The sequence below is a fragment of the Lontra canadensis genome, unplaced genomic scaffold (genome assembly GCF_010015895.1).
Source record: "Lontra canadensis isolate GAN:19392208 unplaced genomic scaffold, GSC_riverotter_1.0 scaffold43, whole genome shotgun sequence".
Lineage (NCBI taxonomy): Eukaryota > Metazoa > Chordata > Mammalia > Carnivora > Mustelidae > Lontra > Lontra canadensis.
Window position 1 is genome coordinate 9,647,215 of NW_022631037.1, and position 17,705 is coordinate 9,664,919.

Here is a 17,705-nt window from a genome sequence, read left to right on the forward strand (position 1 = left end):
TTTTAAAAAATCTTAATTTAAAAAAAAATGGGACTATAACAAACTAAGGAGATCTACCCAATAATGGAAGCAGTAAATTGAAAAGGCATCTTACGGAATGGGAAAAAATATTTGCAAATCATATCTGATAACTCCTACAACTCAGTAGCAAAAAACAAACAAAAATTCAAATGAAAAATGGACAAGAACCTGAATAGACATTTTTCCTAAGAAGACATACAGATGGCCTACAGGTATATGAAACAGGCTCAACATCACTAATTATCAGGAAAATAACGATCAAAACCACAGTGAGATGCCACCTTACACCTGTTGGGATGACTGTTACCAAAATGATAAGAGATAACAAATGCTGGTGAGGATGTGGAAAAAAGGAAACACACTGCTGATGGGAATGTAAAGCTGTATATAGCCATTACAGAACACAGTCGGGCAGTTCCTTCGAAAAACTGAAACTAGAACTGTCCTGACCCAGCAGTCCCACTCCCCAGTTCATATCTGCTTACCTATTTTGAACTTCAGTTCTTGTGACCCTTCTTCTAATTCTGCCTTTCAGATTGTTGTCCAGTGTGCAAATTTACAAAAGAGGCACATTAGGAAGTAGAGTCTTGTTTTCCTCTTATCAGAGGGAATAATCAAGCATCTACCTCAAGCTTTGAGCCTGTCCTTTCCTTCTTGTCCTCTGAACATAACGTGAAAGAATCTGTGTATTACCCTTAGCATTTTCCTGAGACTTGGCTCTTTCAAGGTCGTGCTTCATGTTAAACGTTGCATTGCACTTCTGCTTATGTTTTGTTTATAATCCTCTCAAAAGGCTAGTGCTCTTAGTGTCTATGAAAATGCCTGGCACATGGTGAGCACTAAGGACATGTAAGTGGAATCTGCTTTATATTTGTTTGTGGGTTCGGACCCTTTGTAAAACCTGTTAGACTTTGAGCTACGGTCAAGACTTTCTGGCTCCATAGCCATGGCATCATACCAGTCTTTTCTCTAACTTTCGTGGAGGCTTTTCCATCGTTTGTGTAACAGAAGACATTGTATGTCTCATGTTTAAAATAAAACCTTTAGGTAATAAGTTATTAAAACTGTGAGATTAAAAAATGGTTTTACTTTATGACCGTGACACCCGTGTTTTCGTTTTCTTCATTAGCTACCTGCGAAATGTGTGGGATGGTTGGTGTGCGAGATGCTTTTTACTCCAAAACAAAGCGTTTCTGTAGCGTTTCATGTTCACGAAGCTATTCGTCAAACTCCAAGAAGGCAAGCATTTTGGCCAGACTTCAGGTAACGGTACAGAAACCTTCTTGTTCCTAATATCTGTTATTTCTATGGCTTTAACTGTTTACCTTTCATTTGATTGTGATTCACTGCACTCCACTCTACCCAGTTGGCCAGTTCCCACTTTATACCCCACTGTTCGTTTGGGGGTTTTTTTGGAAATATATGGTCCCCAGAGTTTGCTCCGTCCATAAAATGGAGCAGCTGTTATAAATAGACAAGGCATACTATCCAAAGTAAACTATGAACTGTTTCTATAAGTGAATGAAAAAATGTCTTCTTTTTCTGAATAAGCATAAATATAATAAACACCTTGTTATGTACAGGAACTGAAGCCTTTCTTCCCCCTGTTTTCTTTTGAGTTAATATCAAGGTAGAATCATTCAGTATTTGGGGGGAAAGGATTTACCCTTTGGTGTTATTTCTCCATCATCTTTGCGTTGTACTCCAGATTGCAGCCTGTTTGATACCTTGAACAAATGTGTTTGGTTAATCCAACTAACCTTTTTGAGAACGTTCATGGTATAAAAAGAAATTCATCTTTCTTTAAATGCACAGCAATGCCTACAAAATGGAGATTTGACCGTTTGACTAAGTTGTTACTATTATAGCATATAAACAATGTTATTAAGGCACTTAACTGATTTCTGTAATATATTTTATTTGATCACATTTTGCTTACTCTGCTTTAACTTACTGTGATCATTACATAGCACTGAAAGGATTATATAAATTCCCCAGATTAAGGAAATACATCACTTAGATGTATTTCTATATTTCAGATAGACAGTACGTAAGATCCTGAGCAGTGGTCTGTACCCAAATGGATGGCAGTTTGTCACACTGTGAATTTGGCCCATGATCATTTTGTCATTGATCTTTTGCGTTAGCACTAAAGGTATAAACCTCAGTCACTTGCTCTTTAAACATTAAATTATCTTCTCTTACCATATAAATAGCAATGCTTTGCAACCTGCATGAGTGAATAACCACTGGTTTTATCTAGTAGAAGAAGGAATCAAGTCCACCACAGCCTATGTTTAACATCTTATGGGATATAATTTTTTATTAACATATTAATTTGCATATTGCTGTTGTAGTCTGTGCCAGCTCTGCTACCCATGTTAGATGTCTACACTGTAGCAGAACTCAAAAAAAATTTCTCATATTAAAATATCTTGTATGTTTCCTCTGCTTTAATAATTTTCTAAACCCTTGATGTTACTTAAGCAGAATGAGTAGTATGCAATCAGGTTAATTTTTTCGGTGGGGGGGGTGGATGAGAAAGAATCCTATTTACTTAACTCTTCTTGTTTCAGGGTAAGCCTCCAACAAAGAAAGCAAAAGTTCTTCAGAAACAACCTTTAGTTGCTAAACTAGCCGCCTATGCTCAGTATCAAGCTACCTTGCAAAATCAAGCAAAGACTAAAGCAGGTAATATCGGCGAATGTAATAGAGGTGAAATATTTGATACTGATTCATTTAGTTTGACTTAATGACATTTTAATTTCGCATTTTTGTTAACTAAGCTATTTCTAGGCCCAACTAGTGTATTATGACATTAGGCTTCCTCATGGTTGTTTTGGTTTCAGTAAATTATTCTAGAAGAGAGTAGTTGTATTCCCAAGTTCACAGTGCTTGGGGCAGTATCCTTAGCATTTTTTATTTGGCTTATTATTTTCTGTGTACAGGTTCTCTATGCTGTGGATGGTGGGGAACGTTGAGGAGATAAAAAGCAAAAAAATAAGACATTTAGCAATATTTGCAGGGAGTGGGGAGAAGAGACTAGCAAGAAGAAGAGATTGAGGAAAGCATCATTTCTAATAGAAGATTCTTGATAGGAGGGTGACTGGGTGGCTCAGTTGGTTAAGCAACTGCCTTCAGCTCAGGTCATGATCCCGGAGTCCTGGGATTGAGTCCCATATAGGCTCCAGCTCGATGGAGAGTCTCCTTGTCCCTCTGACCTTCTCCCCTCTCATGCTCTCTCTCTCCCTGTCTCTCAAATAAATAAATAAAAATGTTAAAAAAAAAAAAAAAGAAGAAGAAGAAGATTCTTGACAGGAAAGCAGAGAAGTAGGGAGCTGTAACAGGGAGTAAAGCAATGAAAAACCCTCCGGAAGGTATCTGTGGCAGATACCGGATAGAGATCTCATTGAGGTACCCAGTAAAAGCTGCTTGGGAATAAAAACCCAAAAGCCATCACGGCATTCTTTGAACACTTCTGCTCTCAGCTGTTCTTCCCCGCTGATTACTGAAGAGCCTTTCTTCCTTCGCTTTCCACACAGCTTATACTATGTATGGAAGACTTAAACTGCTATTTGTTTGCAGGTATGATCTATGCAAAAGTTCATGTTTATTCAAAGAAGTTCTTAAATCTTTACAGGAAAAAAAGAAAATTTTCTTTCAAGGTGATAAGTTAATTTTGTGTCATTTCACATTGTCTTGTAAATAAAAGGTTTGAGAATTGTAATACATCTACATGTATTTTTTTTTCCCCACAGCAGTATCCATGGAGGGCTTCAGCTGGGGTAACTACATCAATAGCAATAGCTTTATAGCAGCTCCGGTTACCTGCTTTAAACATGTGAGTACGGAATTTCTCACCTACTGAAACGCGTAGTCATTGTTTAAAGCCGAAGATACAATAACATCGAAGTATCTTGTCTTTAGAAGGTCTTTATTTTATACTTCGTCATAAAAATGTTACTTTTTATTATACTTATTAGTAATAAAAACAATTTCTAGAAGTTGTGCAAGTGTTCTTTAAAGAAGTTATCATTTGTGGGCAACCCTCTCAGGTCCCAGGACCTCCCTCTTTGGGAGCTTTGTGCTATCACTTTGCTATTGCTCAATAAACCTTGCTTTCCTGCCCACCAAAAAGAATAAAAAAGTAAATTATAACTTGAAATTACTCAAATAGGAAAAAGTACTAGTCTTCTCTAATTTTCATATTAAGCTGAACCATATACAGTTGCTGGTTTTGTATGTCATGTGTATTGGCAGTGTTGTATGGTTCAGCGTAACACAAACGTCCATCTTGCACGTTACCTAAATCTTTGTGAGCTGACCTGATAGTTCAGAAAAGGAAGGATCTTTCTTCCAGTTATGTTTTTGCCTCCAAAGGTAAAATCACAAAAACAAAGAAGGAACTGTTAGTAATATAGCATTGTGGGCTGAAATATGTGACACATACCAGAAAACCCTTTGCAGGATGTCCTTTTTGGCAAGTAGATTCTTATAGAGTATATGAAGTAATTCAGAATTAGGTTAAAAACATTATCCAAAGATAAGTTTGTTCCTTTTGCTCCTCTTCCTTTTTGTTAAATGATCTGTGATTACTTCTCTCCAATACTTTTTTGACCTTACTACAAGTTTAATTTATATTTAAAGATTCTATCTGCTATTTTAAAAAAAAAAATCTGTTTGCTACTATGTACAAAAAGAAAAGAGAATTTAGAAAATTAATGAATGAAATTTTGCTTACACTAAACATTTTCTTAAGTTAGGACTTACACTTTCAAATAACAGCATGTGGGCAAAACTGAGCTTGAGTTCTTGCTGTGGAAACTCAAATGAATTTTCATTAGTTCACGGCCAATACAGACTCTTGATCAAGGCAGAGCATATGAAAGCAGTGGTAGAAATATAAACTAAAGCTGAGTTCCTTAATTTGCTAGTTTTTTTTCCTGAAAGTACAGGTGTTCAGCCTTAGTTGGTGGTATAAGTGGGATCCTAGATAACTTTATTCAGTGCAAAGTAGGTGACGTCCTTCACCGTATGGTAGATAGTAGTGTCACGTTTGTGAAATAGATTAAATAAATACACAGCAACAGAAAAGAACGGCAAAGCAGATCTTTCTCTTTCTCTCTACAGTTCTTTGTGCTTTTGAGAAACTCAAACTCAGCATAAGTTCTCAATTACAATTTAACTCCTTCATCTCAGATACCTGGAAATTTGTTGTCTCTTCTGAATAGCCTTTATCTCTTTTCCTGTCTTTAGTATTCTGGGGTTAGTTTATATTTTGATACCACAAACCATGTAAAGCTGTGTTATGTAAGTAGTCAAGATATTTTTTTTTTAAAAGCATTTCAAAATCCCAGAAGCACATTTAATTTCATGTCCATGTCTATTAAAGTTCTTTGTAAGAAAAATCTCTACTATAATAATGAAACTGGTTTTGTTTTCAACTCGGCTTTTTTAAGATTAAAGTGTTCTATCATATAGATTAAAGCAGCTAGCCTTATTGTATTATCAGTAATGATACTGTGTGCACTCCCATTTCTCACTCAGGAGCAAAGCATCTGTCACCCAGTGTCTTCCTTCTCCACTCATCTTTCTTTACTGCCTTTTTCTCATTGAGTAGGAAAGCGACTGATAACGATAATTTCTTAGTTTATTTTAGTACAAATGAGTTTGCTTTGTTGCCTTAACCAGTATCTTCACTTGAATCCCTTTGGTTTCGGTCAGACCTCATGCTGCACTTGATTTTATCCTTCAGAGCTCGTTCTTCCCCCAGGTAGTTTTCTAGGTCTCCAAGGAGAGTTACTGGCTTTGGCTTTAGGAAGTCTGTTGTCAGGAGCTGCTGGGAGCGCAAGTCCCTGCCTTGTTTCATCCATCTCCTAGTGTTCTAAGACTCAAACTGCCTGCCCTAACACTGGTTGATCAGTAAGGCCAACTTCTTCTAGATTCACTTCTGCCTTGTCCCCAACTTGAGCACACGTTGGGGGCCTTTTCCTGCTCATAGGGGATTATTTTCCAAACATAATTTTAAGAAACATCCCGTGTGTAAGATGAAAGCATAACTATTCTGATTGAACCAAAAATTGGGGCTGGGAGCAGTGTCCGAGCCCTGAGTTGAGTGCCTTACCACTTTAAGGTAACCCAACCTCTTCTGGAGTAAGGATCATAGGGAAACAAACACTTTATATTTCCTGGCACTTAAGTGTGATTCTGATTAGTTTTAAAATCATAGGATTTCAGCAGTGGATCTCTTTTTTTCCACAGTCTATCGTTAAACTTCTGGGAATAAAGTTTCTGCGAAGTGTATCGTAGGACTGTGTCCTCTTTGATAATTACTGTAATTATTCATAGTGCTTCACTGAGTTACTCAGTTACAGCAATGTTGACATTTTGTATAATTAGCAAAGGAAATTGAGCCTCAACTGTTATTAAATATACCTGCTTCCAATCTGTGTATCATGATTGCCATGTACCTAGTATATCTTTCATTCTGTGTAGGTCGTAGTTTGGTAGTTTTGAGACTTTTTCTTTTTTCTGGTTTTTGATTTTTGGGGGTTTGTTTGTGTAAGCTTCAGAATTATTACTCTTTTCCCTAATAGACATAGTCAGGTTAAGAGGAAGCTGTACTGACTGCCCTGGCAAGGATGGGGTGGGGTAGCCAAAACCTTGGCCCCTGACCCTTGGCTTCCCCTTTTCTGGCGGTCTCAGGAGTTGGAAACCACGGAACTGGGTAATAACATTTTTAATTAATCCTAAATCATGTGGTCACAAAACTGTAATATATCTTAAAAATCATCTAGTTCATCTAATCTGTCTCTTATTATAAATGAGACTCTTGCTACTTTTTTCAGTAGCTGGATTATATTTCAGTTTTGGGCTTTGACCTTCTTTCCATAATTTAAATTTTGTTTTGGGGGTTTTTTTTCATAGTTTTTAATTAAGCCTTTATAGAGAAAACGTTCCTGTGCTTCTTTTACTCATACACTGCTACCACACAGTATTTCTGACACCAGACGTGCAGGTTTTCCATACATCAAGTAATTCTCCAACACCAGCTGGGTGTCTGACAAGTCAACTTGGTTCTGACACTGTCTACCTGGAGTTAATCATATCCCTCAGGTTAATCATATCCCTCAGTCCCACAAGACTAGCCCCACTTCAGTTACCAATCTGAAGTCCCAGGTGTTACCTATGCTTATGACCAACTGGCTGCAGATAAGGGTTCCCATGACTTGTTCTTTGAGTTCAGTAACTTGCTGGAATGGCTTACAGGGAAACGAATCCTTGCATTTACCAGTTGATTATAAAGGGGATAATAAACAATACAGGTGAACAGCCAGATGAAAAGATACATAAGGCAAGGTTATGAGAAGGCGCATGGAACTTCCCGCTCTCTCTGGGTTATGCCACTTCCTACCAGCCCCATGTAATCAGCAGCCCAGAAGCTCTCTGAGCCCCATCTACAGATTCCTTATCCAAATGTCCGCTTTCTACTACTTCACTTTTACAAAAGGCCTGCATTAGTACTCGCTGTCACCAACCAAAAGAAACCAGAAAAGGATTTTTGCTTTCAGGAAACAAAAAGCATTTCCTCACCTTATGCTGTTTTGGCTTGCAAAAGGTTTAACAGTTATAGTTAAGATTGATTTTATCTACTTCCGGATGGCAGGGGAAGCCTGTATTTTAGGATTCTGATGAAGGCTTCATTGTATAGGCATGATCAGCCATGAGCTCAGTCTCCACACCCTCACCCTTTCCCAGGGGATTGGGGACTGGGGCTGAGAGTTCTAAGCTTCTACTCATAGGCTGGTCTTCATGGTGACCAGTCCCATCCTGAGGCTATCTAGGAGCCCATCTAGAGTCTCCTCATTAGAACAAAAGGTGCTCCTATCACTTAAGAGATTACAAACCATTGAGGAGCTCTATGTCAGGACCCAGGTCAGAAACCAAATGTAAGAACAAAAGATGCTCTTAGTGCTCTTATCACTTAGAAAATTACAAGGGTTTTAAGGGCTCTGTGCCAGGAACAGGAGCAGAGACTGATTATACACACACACATACACATATATATGTATCTGCATATATTTCTATTTTTTTCAATATATATTTCCTATTGTTTCACTATCCATATCTATCCTAACTGGAAAAATCCACTATATTACTGAAGTACCAATGCCAGTTAGGTGTACAGTATACATTCATGAAATTCACAGGTGATTTTCTTCTAGTAATTTATGTTTGAACCCAAGAGAGCCTCCAGTTGATCAGCGTGTATGCAGAACATTGAATTTTAAAGCAATCTTAATTTTTTTTAAAGACTGTAGTCCTTTTTTTTTTTGGACAAAGGGATAGAGGGTACATGTAGGCAGAGTGGCAGGCAGAGGGAGAGGGAGAAGCAGGCTACCCCCTGAGCAGGGAGTCCAATGTGGGGCTCGCTCCGAGGACCCCAGGATCATGATCTGAACCCAAGGCAACTACTTAACTGATTGAGCCACCCAGGTGCCCCAAGATTTTATTTATTTATTTGACAGAGAGAGAGATCACAAGTAGGCAGAGAGAGGGGGGGAAGCAGGCTTCCTGCTGAGCAGAGACCCTGATGTAGGACTCAATCCTGGGACCCTAAGATCATGACCTGAGCCGAAGGCAGAGGTTTAACCCACTGAGCCACCCAGGCACCCCCACAAGAGTTTAGTCTTTTAAATTGAAGCAGTCCTATTTCCCGTGACTTACCTTTTAAAGTTAAGTAAACATTTCTTTCTAGACATTACAGCACAGAACAAAATATGCTACTATCAAGTGGATGTGAAACATATAAACCAAACCTTAAAATCCAAAACACACATGACTTTAGTCATGTACTTACAGATTTGAAATTTCTTTCATTTGGTACTGGACTGTATACTCTGGTGTCTTTGCTAAGACCAGAAATCATCCTTCTTTTTTCTCTCTTGATAATAGTTGTAGTTTTGTTAGTTTTTTTTAAAAGGCCCTTTGTACACATGTATACCATAACTTTAAAGCTGACTTTAGGGGTGCCTGGGTGGCTCAGTGGGTTAAGCCTCTGCCTTTGGCTGAGGTCATGATCCTCAGGGTCCAGGGATCGAGCCCCTCATCGGGTTCTCTGCTTAGCGGGGAACCTGCGTCCCCCCCTCTTTCTGTCTGCCTCTCTGCTTACTTGTGATCTCTCTCTCTGTCAAATAGATAAACAAAATCTTTAAAAAATAAAAAATTTTAAAACTTAAAAGAATAAAGCTGACTTTACTGCCTCCACAAATATATCTGGTATCACTTACATGATACATTCTAATCCTCTCTTGGACACCTGAACTATATGCCAGGTGTTTTGAGAAGGTAAGGTTATCTGCACTTCTTTGCAACACATATCACAAGTGTGTTTTGGATTTTAAGGTCAAAAGCACAAGTACTTTTGTTTGTGTATGTACAGTAACAGTAGTTTCTCTTCATAGTAAAACTTACGATCCATTTCTCAAGTATGTGTTTATTAGTAGAATAATGCATTTCAAGTAAAATTATTTTTTGGCTTTTTTCCCTTAACCTTGATTACACATACACAGGACTCCACTAAAAGTTTGAATTACTCATGTCCTTTCTCACTTAAGTGAGAACCTCCAAGATGTCATCCTAGATTGCAGAATTTCTTTCTAATGCAAATAAAGCTTCAGTTAGTTCCTGGCATTTATTAGTGCTCCAGCTGAGTTAGCTGTCACGGGTCTCACCGTGCAGTAGAATTTGTACAGGCAAACAGTGGACTCTAGAATAAGAGAAATCGTGCTCGCTTTGGCAGCACATATACTAGAATAAGAGAAATCACCTGTCATGTTTTTATGTTTTAAAGAAAGCCTAAATAGTCTAGATTATTTTAACTTTAGTCTGTTCTCTAAAGTGGTTCTGGATTTGATCTCCTGATTGTTCAACAGTATTGACTTAATACATTGTTGTTGGTTTTTTTAATGGTGGGCTATTTTACGCCTTTCAAATTAGTAGTCACTGCTTCCTATCCCTTTTTACACATACATAGCCTTCTCCCATTCTTAATCTTGCTTCCACCCCACGCATCCCGTTTTCCTTTTATGCTCTTCTCACACTCCCCCTCATCCTGCTGCCACCACCTCAAAAAGTAGATTCTGGTCTCAAATCAAAAGGTGAGTGGACTTTACGGAGAAGGCACAATTTTTTTTCTTATTTCAACCAACCAATTCCAATGAGTAGCATTTAGGAGTTCTCCTTTCTGTCTAGTTAATTTCCTGTAATGTTTTCTTCCCTTTTTGGCCAAAAAGTATTTCATCTTTCTCTACTGGATGAATCTTAATACTCATATGCCTGTTAGTCTTTCATTGGTGGCTTTTTGTACAGTTGTCATACCATCGCTGGGATAGATTCTTTCTTGGTTACCTCTGTGCAGCTTCAGGCCTAACTTCTGCCCACTTGTTGAAGATTGTGGGTGGTTATCAGAATAGGTTGGCAGTTCTGTGGAGGGAAATTTGTATTTCTGCCATGAGGCATCATGTGTACAATGTATCAGCCCTCTGAGAGTCTAGCCATCTGGGCTGTTGGACTGTCTGGGAATGTTCTTGAAGTGCAGGAAATAAGACTTCCCACCCAGTTATTTTTTTATAGACAGTCAGGTGGAGGTTGTCATTCATTTGTGCTGGGGAGCCCTCAGTGTTTGGATCTGGCCATGTCCTGCAGGACCTGATGACAGCTTACCTTGCAGGGAAGGAGAGTCGCTCCCAGATAGCCCTCACGAGTGGCCCTGGAGCAGGAAGTGGTGAAGCAGATCTTCCTGATTTGGGAGGAGCCTGAGGTGGACCTCTCGTCCTGAGTCTGGAAGGTAAATTTGTTGTTACCTGTAAATTATGGTTCTGCTAGTTCATGCTATGCCAATCCAGACTTTCAGAGGTATCCCTCCTGCCAGCAAGAGAAGACAGATGACTTGGATGAAGATGGCTGTCAAGCCCTGGGTCATTTCGTCTTCCACAATTAAGAGTATTCATTTTAAACAAAAGGGCAGATATATCGGTGAAATTACCTTATTATTTCAACACATTGAGCACATGCTATGTAGAAACTACGGTGCTCTTTTTGGTTGTTTTTGTTTCTTCATTTTTTGTTTCTTAGAGTGAACCATATGGATTGGTTTAAGAGGGCCTAGCAGAACCACAACCTTACAGGCAAGAACAAATGTCACTTTCTGCTACTTTCTCCTATACCAATCCAGACTGTAGGGACAAAAACAGAATATCCCCCAATAAAGTGAATATTATCCTTATTTTTTAATAAGCCTATTGACCCTTTATTTTCTTTAATAAAATGACTAAAAACTATTTTCTGCAAATAATTAAGGCCAAAAAAAAAAAGTTGGTGAAATTGTCATATCTAGCTCTGAGAGGAGTACTCTATGCCAAATTCACTTAGCAGTATGCCAACCTAACCCCCAATTTATCAGCATAACCAGGCTTCTTTCTTCTCAACAAAAAATAAACCCATTCCACAAGATTTGGCAGCCAAACAAAGAGGGGCGAACACCCTGCCTTATTGTAGCATAAATTCAGCTGCATCTGTCTGCTCTAATTGGTTCATCCTCACAGAAATGAAAACATGGTCTTTATGTTAATATATCTTAGCTTAACCTACGTTACCTGTCATCTTTCCAGCCTCTCCTTTTCTGATCCTATCTGCTGGCAATAGGGATGGCCCTACAGTCTAGAATGATATAGGGGGAGATAGCAGAGCCTGAAGAGTCCAGTCTTTCAATTCAAAAAGAGCAGAAAGAGGTAGTCATAACAGATGGATTGTTTTTTGCAGAGTTAGGGAGATAGTTACGTGGACCCTTCCAGAATCACAAATATTTGAGATAGGCCGCTGTCTCCAAGTACTTCATTGCTTGTGCTACTTAAAGTAATAGCCATAATTTGATTCTGTCTTTGGTGCCCAGATGTACTCTAGTTCAGGATTATTTGACTTTTTCTTCCTCTCCTTCAGAAATGCCATGAACTATTGAGAGGATAGGGGTTGAGTACTATTTTAGGCTAACCCTCCTGTTGGGTTGGCATCCACCAAAGTATGAGAAGCCTTGCATGGAAGACATTTACCCAATGTTCAAATTGGCTAGATCGTGTAACTCCTAGATGTCTTTGGTCATCTTTGAGCTCTGAAGCTGTTTTGTCTTTTCCTGATTTGTTCATATGATCAGGTCTTTGATATCTTTTTCTCTATGTTCAAGGTTCTAAATTATTTTTAACAAGGAGCTGATTGTCAGAGCCACAGAGACTGTTTAGTATTATCAGCATTCCTAAATTCACTTACTTGATTTAATTAACCGTTGCCTAAACTTCAAATAATTATAAATGGCCTCAAGTTTTAAGGATCAAAATGTAATGGAAATTGTAATTTGGGCATGTTAGACTTGGGAAAATCTCTTCATGATACTTATTTAATCAGTTTTCTGAGTCCTCATCCTAACCAAGTAGTGTGGAAGCTAGTGATTACCAGTTCTAACATTGAATGTTTCCTCTTTGTTTATAAGTAATAAATTATGTAACAATTTGCCCCATGGTATGCATCTCCAGAAACTCTTCAACTCCACCTTTTTAATAACTTCAGCTGGTGCTTTTGCCACATGTCCACTTGAACAGACTGTATTTCTGTTTTATGAATTTATCTTAATTTGAAAATACGGATAACTAAGTTTTGTTTCTCCTGTTACTGGAAACCCCATTGCTGATTGGAAGTATTTTTCTTTCTGCTCTTTGGACAGACCCTTTAAAATTAGAGGTTAAGGTAAAGTGCATTCATTAAGCATATATTTTAAAAGTAATAAGTTTCTCTGCTCTGTCCTGTGAAATCTACTGAGTTTGTGATAGCTTTTTACAAAAATTGCTGCTCGGGTCTTATATTAGGACAATATTGAATTTTGAAGTTGGCATGGATCTATTCTAATATATGTGAAATTCTGTTCATCTTAAGCTTGCCCCTCACACTGGCTTTTTCCAAATAGAATTCTGTGAAAAGGGAAATAACAACTCTATTTTTAGAGAAAAATGAATGAATTAAATGCCACTTTTAATTTAATATTTCCGTTACTGATGGGAATGCTTATTTTACATAATGTGTTTTGGGCTTTATGTTAATAAGATGATAACTTAATAATTTTTATATGACAGGCACCTATGGGGACCTGCTGGGGTGATATCTCAGAAAATGTGAGAGTAGAAGTTCCCAATACAGACTGCAGCCTACCTACCAAAGTCTTCTGGATTGCTGGAATTGTAAAATTAGCAGGTGAAAGCACATGTAATAATTTACCAGAAAATGCCAGTTATGTTTTTATTAACTTGTAAGAAAGCATATTTGTAAATTTCACAAATATTGCCAAGTAAATGAGAAATGCGGTTATAGGGTAGAGAGTAGCAATTTTTTTTTTTTTTTTTTTTTTTAATAAAAAACTGAACAAGTAAATACTTTTAGCTTTGGCAGTACAAGCTCTGTCATGGTTCCTCAGCTTGACAATCATATCGTGAAAGCAGCCTTGGCAAGACATAAATGAATAGGCATGACTATGTGCTACTGACAACTTTATTTATGAGCACTGAAGTTTGAATTTCATATATAACTGTCACGTGTCATGAAATGTTATTCTGTGTTTGATTTTATTTTTCAGCCATTTAAAAATGTAAGACCATTCTGAAATGCAGACTGTAAGAAACATCAGGCAGTAGGCCAGACTGTGGGCCACTATATAGTGTGCCACACCCTGGTTGTAGGGAAATACTTGGAAAAGTAACAAAAATTTGAGGTGCTAAGAAGAGTGGTGAGGTCCGTAATACCAAAAGTAAACTAGTGTTGATAATTTCCTCTATGTTGGGTTCTTTTTCTTCACTCCCACTGCTTTCCATGTCCCCTAGTCCTTGCTACCTTATTACTTATCACATAAATGCATTAGGTATGTCCTTTGTTACACACTGTGGGCAGGTGATTGCAGAAGTATAACACCTCGTTTATTCCATGAGCTGCCATCTGCCAAACGCTCCCTGCATTTATGATGAGGCGCTCGGTGAGTGGTGCGGTAGGGCACTGTAGTCCCTTCATCGGAACGCAGGGATGGGGCCTACAACCACTCAGCTAAGTTGTCCTTCAGTTAGTCAGAGGTCTGATGCATCCTACTCTTTCTAGTCCTCTTTCCAGCCATCCTCCCCCAAACACCCTGCTCGCTACGTACTGCAGACAGACTTGATTTACTAAAGATGATCTTGTATTTTTTTGCTCAGGCGTCTTTTTTTTTTTTTCCTGCTCAAGCATCTTTAATCACTTCTTCATCCTTAAAGAATCGAGGTGGTTGGCATTTATAGTTATTGATGAGTTTCTCCATAGACCCCTGGCCAAAGTTTGGTTGCTTCCCAGCAGAAATGCTATCTCTGTTCGGATAAGGCGAGTTCTCCCTCCTCCCTCACAGAGCCTGTTAGCACCTCTGTGCCTTTGCACAGACATTTTACCCAGTTCGTTTCCCAGCTTTTCCTTGAAACGTTCCCCCAACTATACAAGTATTCTCTAAATGCTTGTGTTGTTCTCTGCACTGTAATTTGAAACAACATAGTCTTTCTGTCTTAGGTGTTTAAGGCAGTTATATTTAAATAGCTCTAAAGATCAGTGTGTTTAATATCCAAGAATTATTTATACCTTCCATCTCCAGTTTTACATTTCGATTTTATCTAATTATATCATATATCTTTTTTTTTTTTAAAGATTTTATTTACTTATTTGTCAGAGAGAGAGAGGGAGAGAGAGCGAGCACAGGCAGACAGAGTGGTAGGCAGAGGCAGAGGGAGAAGCAGGCTTCCCGCCGAGCAAGGAGCCCGATGTGGGACTCGATCCCAGGACGCTGGGATCATGACCTGAGCCGAAGGCAGCTGCTTAACCAACTGAGCCACCCAGGCGTCCCTATCATATATCTTATTTTAAGCCACTTTAATGACATTTTAGAATTGAGCCTGATGTTAATCATGAACTAGAACTCAACAACAGTTGGCAGACTCATAGTCTGTGAATTACTGAATTTTAAAACTTAAGGTTTTAATGCTGTAAATTTTCATCATAGCTTTTAACACATGAAAATGCTGACTGGGGGCGCCTGGGTGGCTCAGTGGGTTAAGCCTCTGCCTTCGGCTCAGGTCATGATCCCAGGGTCCTGGGATCGAGCCCCACATCAGGCTCTCTGCTTGGTGGGGAGCCTGCTTCCTCCTCTCTCTGTCTCTGCCTGCCTCTCTGCCTACTTGTGATTTCTGTCAGATAAATGAATTAAAAAAAAAAAAAAAAAGAAAGAAAATGCTGACTGAACTTAGCTCCCTGCCCGAAATATAAATTTGTTGGGCCTTTTTTACTCCCCTGAAGGCCTTAAATAAAATTGAAATCTGTTACCAACAGAAGGTTTATTATAAACAGGATATATCGTAACATTTTTTGTTCTTTCTAAGAAGTAAGGCTTCCCATTTGCTTAGCATGTACAGTCTTTAAGTCCTTTCATATACATTTATTTGTGTTTTTTGAACTTTTTTACCTAGCATTTTCACATTTTATTTCCAAATAAATAGGACAGAAAAAATTAGGCGCTTGAGGTAGCCACATCCAAATTATCCAAAATATTTATTCATCTAAGCAAAGCAGTTTTGGTTTTTTTTGTTTTTTTTTAATTAAAGTTGTGTGTGAGAGAGAGAGAGACAGAAAGATAAAGAGCACAAGGCACAAGTAGGCAGGGAGACAGGGAGAAGGAGGCTTCTCTGCTAAGCAGGGAGCCCGATGCAGGACTCAATCCCAGGACCCTGGGATCACAACTCGAGCCAAAGGCAGCCGCCCAACAGACTTGAGCCACCCAGGCACCCCAACAAAGCAGTTTCTGTGAGCTGTTACTTTACCTGGATTTCTGTGACTTACCGTAACCTTCTTTTTTTTATTTTCAAAACTACACATTCTAGTAGGACTTTACCACCCCCATTTCTACTAAGAATTTCTTTTCTAGAATTTAAGAAACTCAGGGTCAAATTAAAATACATTAAAGGGGAGGAAGCCGTGCTCTGAAAACCGCTAAACTAATGACATTACACAAACAGTTCTCAAAGTTTGATCAGTACAGCAGTAGCAGCAGCTTCACCTGGGGACGGGTTAGCAGGGCCTGTTCTCACTCTGCCCCAAGCTCTGTGGAGTGTCAGAGTTTGGGGATGGGCAGCCATCTTGCCGCTCGCACACCCTGCACGGGGTTCTGCCGCGGGTACAGCTAACAGCTGACACCCACTGCCAGCAGCTAGGTCGTGTTCTGTTTCATCGCATTTTCTTATTATGTGGTGATTGGTTTGTTGGTTTCAGGTTACAATGCCCTTTTAAGATATGAAGGATTTGAAAATGACCCTGGGCTGGACTTCTGGTGCAATGTCTGTGGCTCTGACATCCATCCAGTCGGCTGGTGTGCAGCCAGTGGAAAGCCCCTTGTCCCTCCCAGAAGTAAGTGGCCTCTTGACCCCTATTGTAATTGAATATTTGTACTTCAGTGCAGTGTCACACATAGTAATATTCAAGGGATATCAAAATTACAATAATACTTTTTGGTTTCACATCTTACATGCTCGCAAGATATACTTGTGGTTTTTCTGTTTGTTTTTTGGGTTTTTTTGTTACTCTTCTTACAGAACCTTAATACTCTGAATTACAGGGGAAATTGTTGTGGTTTGAAAAAATAGTTTATGAAGCAATTCTGCTCTTTGCTAAAGTGTAACTGGTTATTTCTTTTGTTTTAGCTATTCAGCATAAGTATACAAACTGGAAAGCTTTTCTAGTGAAACGACTTACTGGTGCCAAAACACTTCCTCCCGATTTCTCACAGAAGGTAAAGACAGGATCTTAGAAAGGACTGAAGTGTCAATTGAGAGCTCTAAAAAAGGAATAGCCTGGAAGTTTTTTTAAGGAATTATTTTAATTTAGTGAGCCAGATGATCTAGCTAAATGTCGAGTGCACTCAGTATTTTTAATGGTATAATATTGAGATTATCTGTAGACCTTTGTCATGAATTCCGAACAGTCTTTGTTTGCTTTTGTTTAAGGTTTCAGAGAGTATGCAGTATCCTTTCAAACCTTGCATGAGAGTAGAAGTGGTTGACAAGAGGCATTTGTGTCGCACGCGAGTGGCAGTGGTGGAAAGTGTAATTGGAGGAAGATTAAGACTAGTGTATGAAGAGAGTGAAGATAGAACAGATGACTTCTGGTGCCATATGCACAGCCCGTTAATCCATCATATCGGTTGGTCTCGAAGCATAGGCCATCGATTCAAAAGATCTGGTAAGCACCTATCACAGGACCACCTGTTGAAAACATCATTGAGGCTAAATTGTACTACCTGGTTATTTTTGCTCTACAGAATAGCAGAGATCAGAAATAGCATTCTAGTTGTCTGGGCTGCTCATTCTGCCTTAATTAGGGAAGGTTCACACCAGAATAGGAGTGTCCTGACTCCTTTATATTCCTTCCACTTGTTCTCAGTTCAAATATAATGCACTTCCGGTCACAACTACACTTGTTGTCTTAACACTTTTCCTAGCCGGCCCATTTGAAAGATCTAAAGGTAGCCTTTCCCTTTGCATTCAGTTCTAATCAAAAGAACAAGATTAAATGTGGTTAGACTT

General features: G+C 38.8%; 1 protein-coding gene across 9 annotated transcripts in view; it reads left to right on the forward strand.

Annotated features, from left to right (window-relative positions):
* Positions 1 to 17,705, forward strand: part of MBTD1 (mbt domain containing 1) — a 66,780-nt gene that overhangs the window by 31,437 nt on the left and 17,638 nt on the right. For 7 of the 9 annotated variants that reach the window (XR_004384318.1, XM_032872030.1, XM_032872031.1 and 4 more), the window contains 7 exons: positions 1,151 to 1,290; positions 2,598 to 2,712; positions 3,780 to 3,862; positions 13,203 to 13,320; positions 16,396 to 16,530; positions 16,824 to 16,912; positions 17,127 to 17,361. Coding sequence is in view for 8 of the 9 variants with exons in the window: in XM_032872030.1 (XP_032727921.1) it covers positions 1,151 to 1,290; positions 2,598 to 2,712; positions 3,780 to 3,862; positions 13,203 to 13,320; positions 16,396 to 16,530; positions 16,824 to 16,912; positions 17,127 to 17,361 (915 nt within the window). In the remaining variant the exon portion in view is untranslated. Of the gene's footprint in view, positions 1 to 1,150; positions 1,291 to 2,597; positions 2,713 to 3,779; positions 3,863 to 10,777; positions 10,871 to 13,202; positions 13,321 to 16,395; positions 16,531 to 16,823; positions 16,913 to 17,126; positions 17,362 to 17,705 lie in introns of those variants that run through there. The other 2 variants (XM_032872033.1, XM_032872036.1) reach the window with 2 other exon arrangements.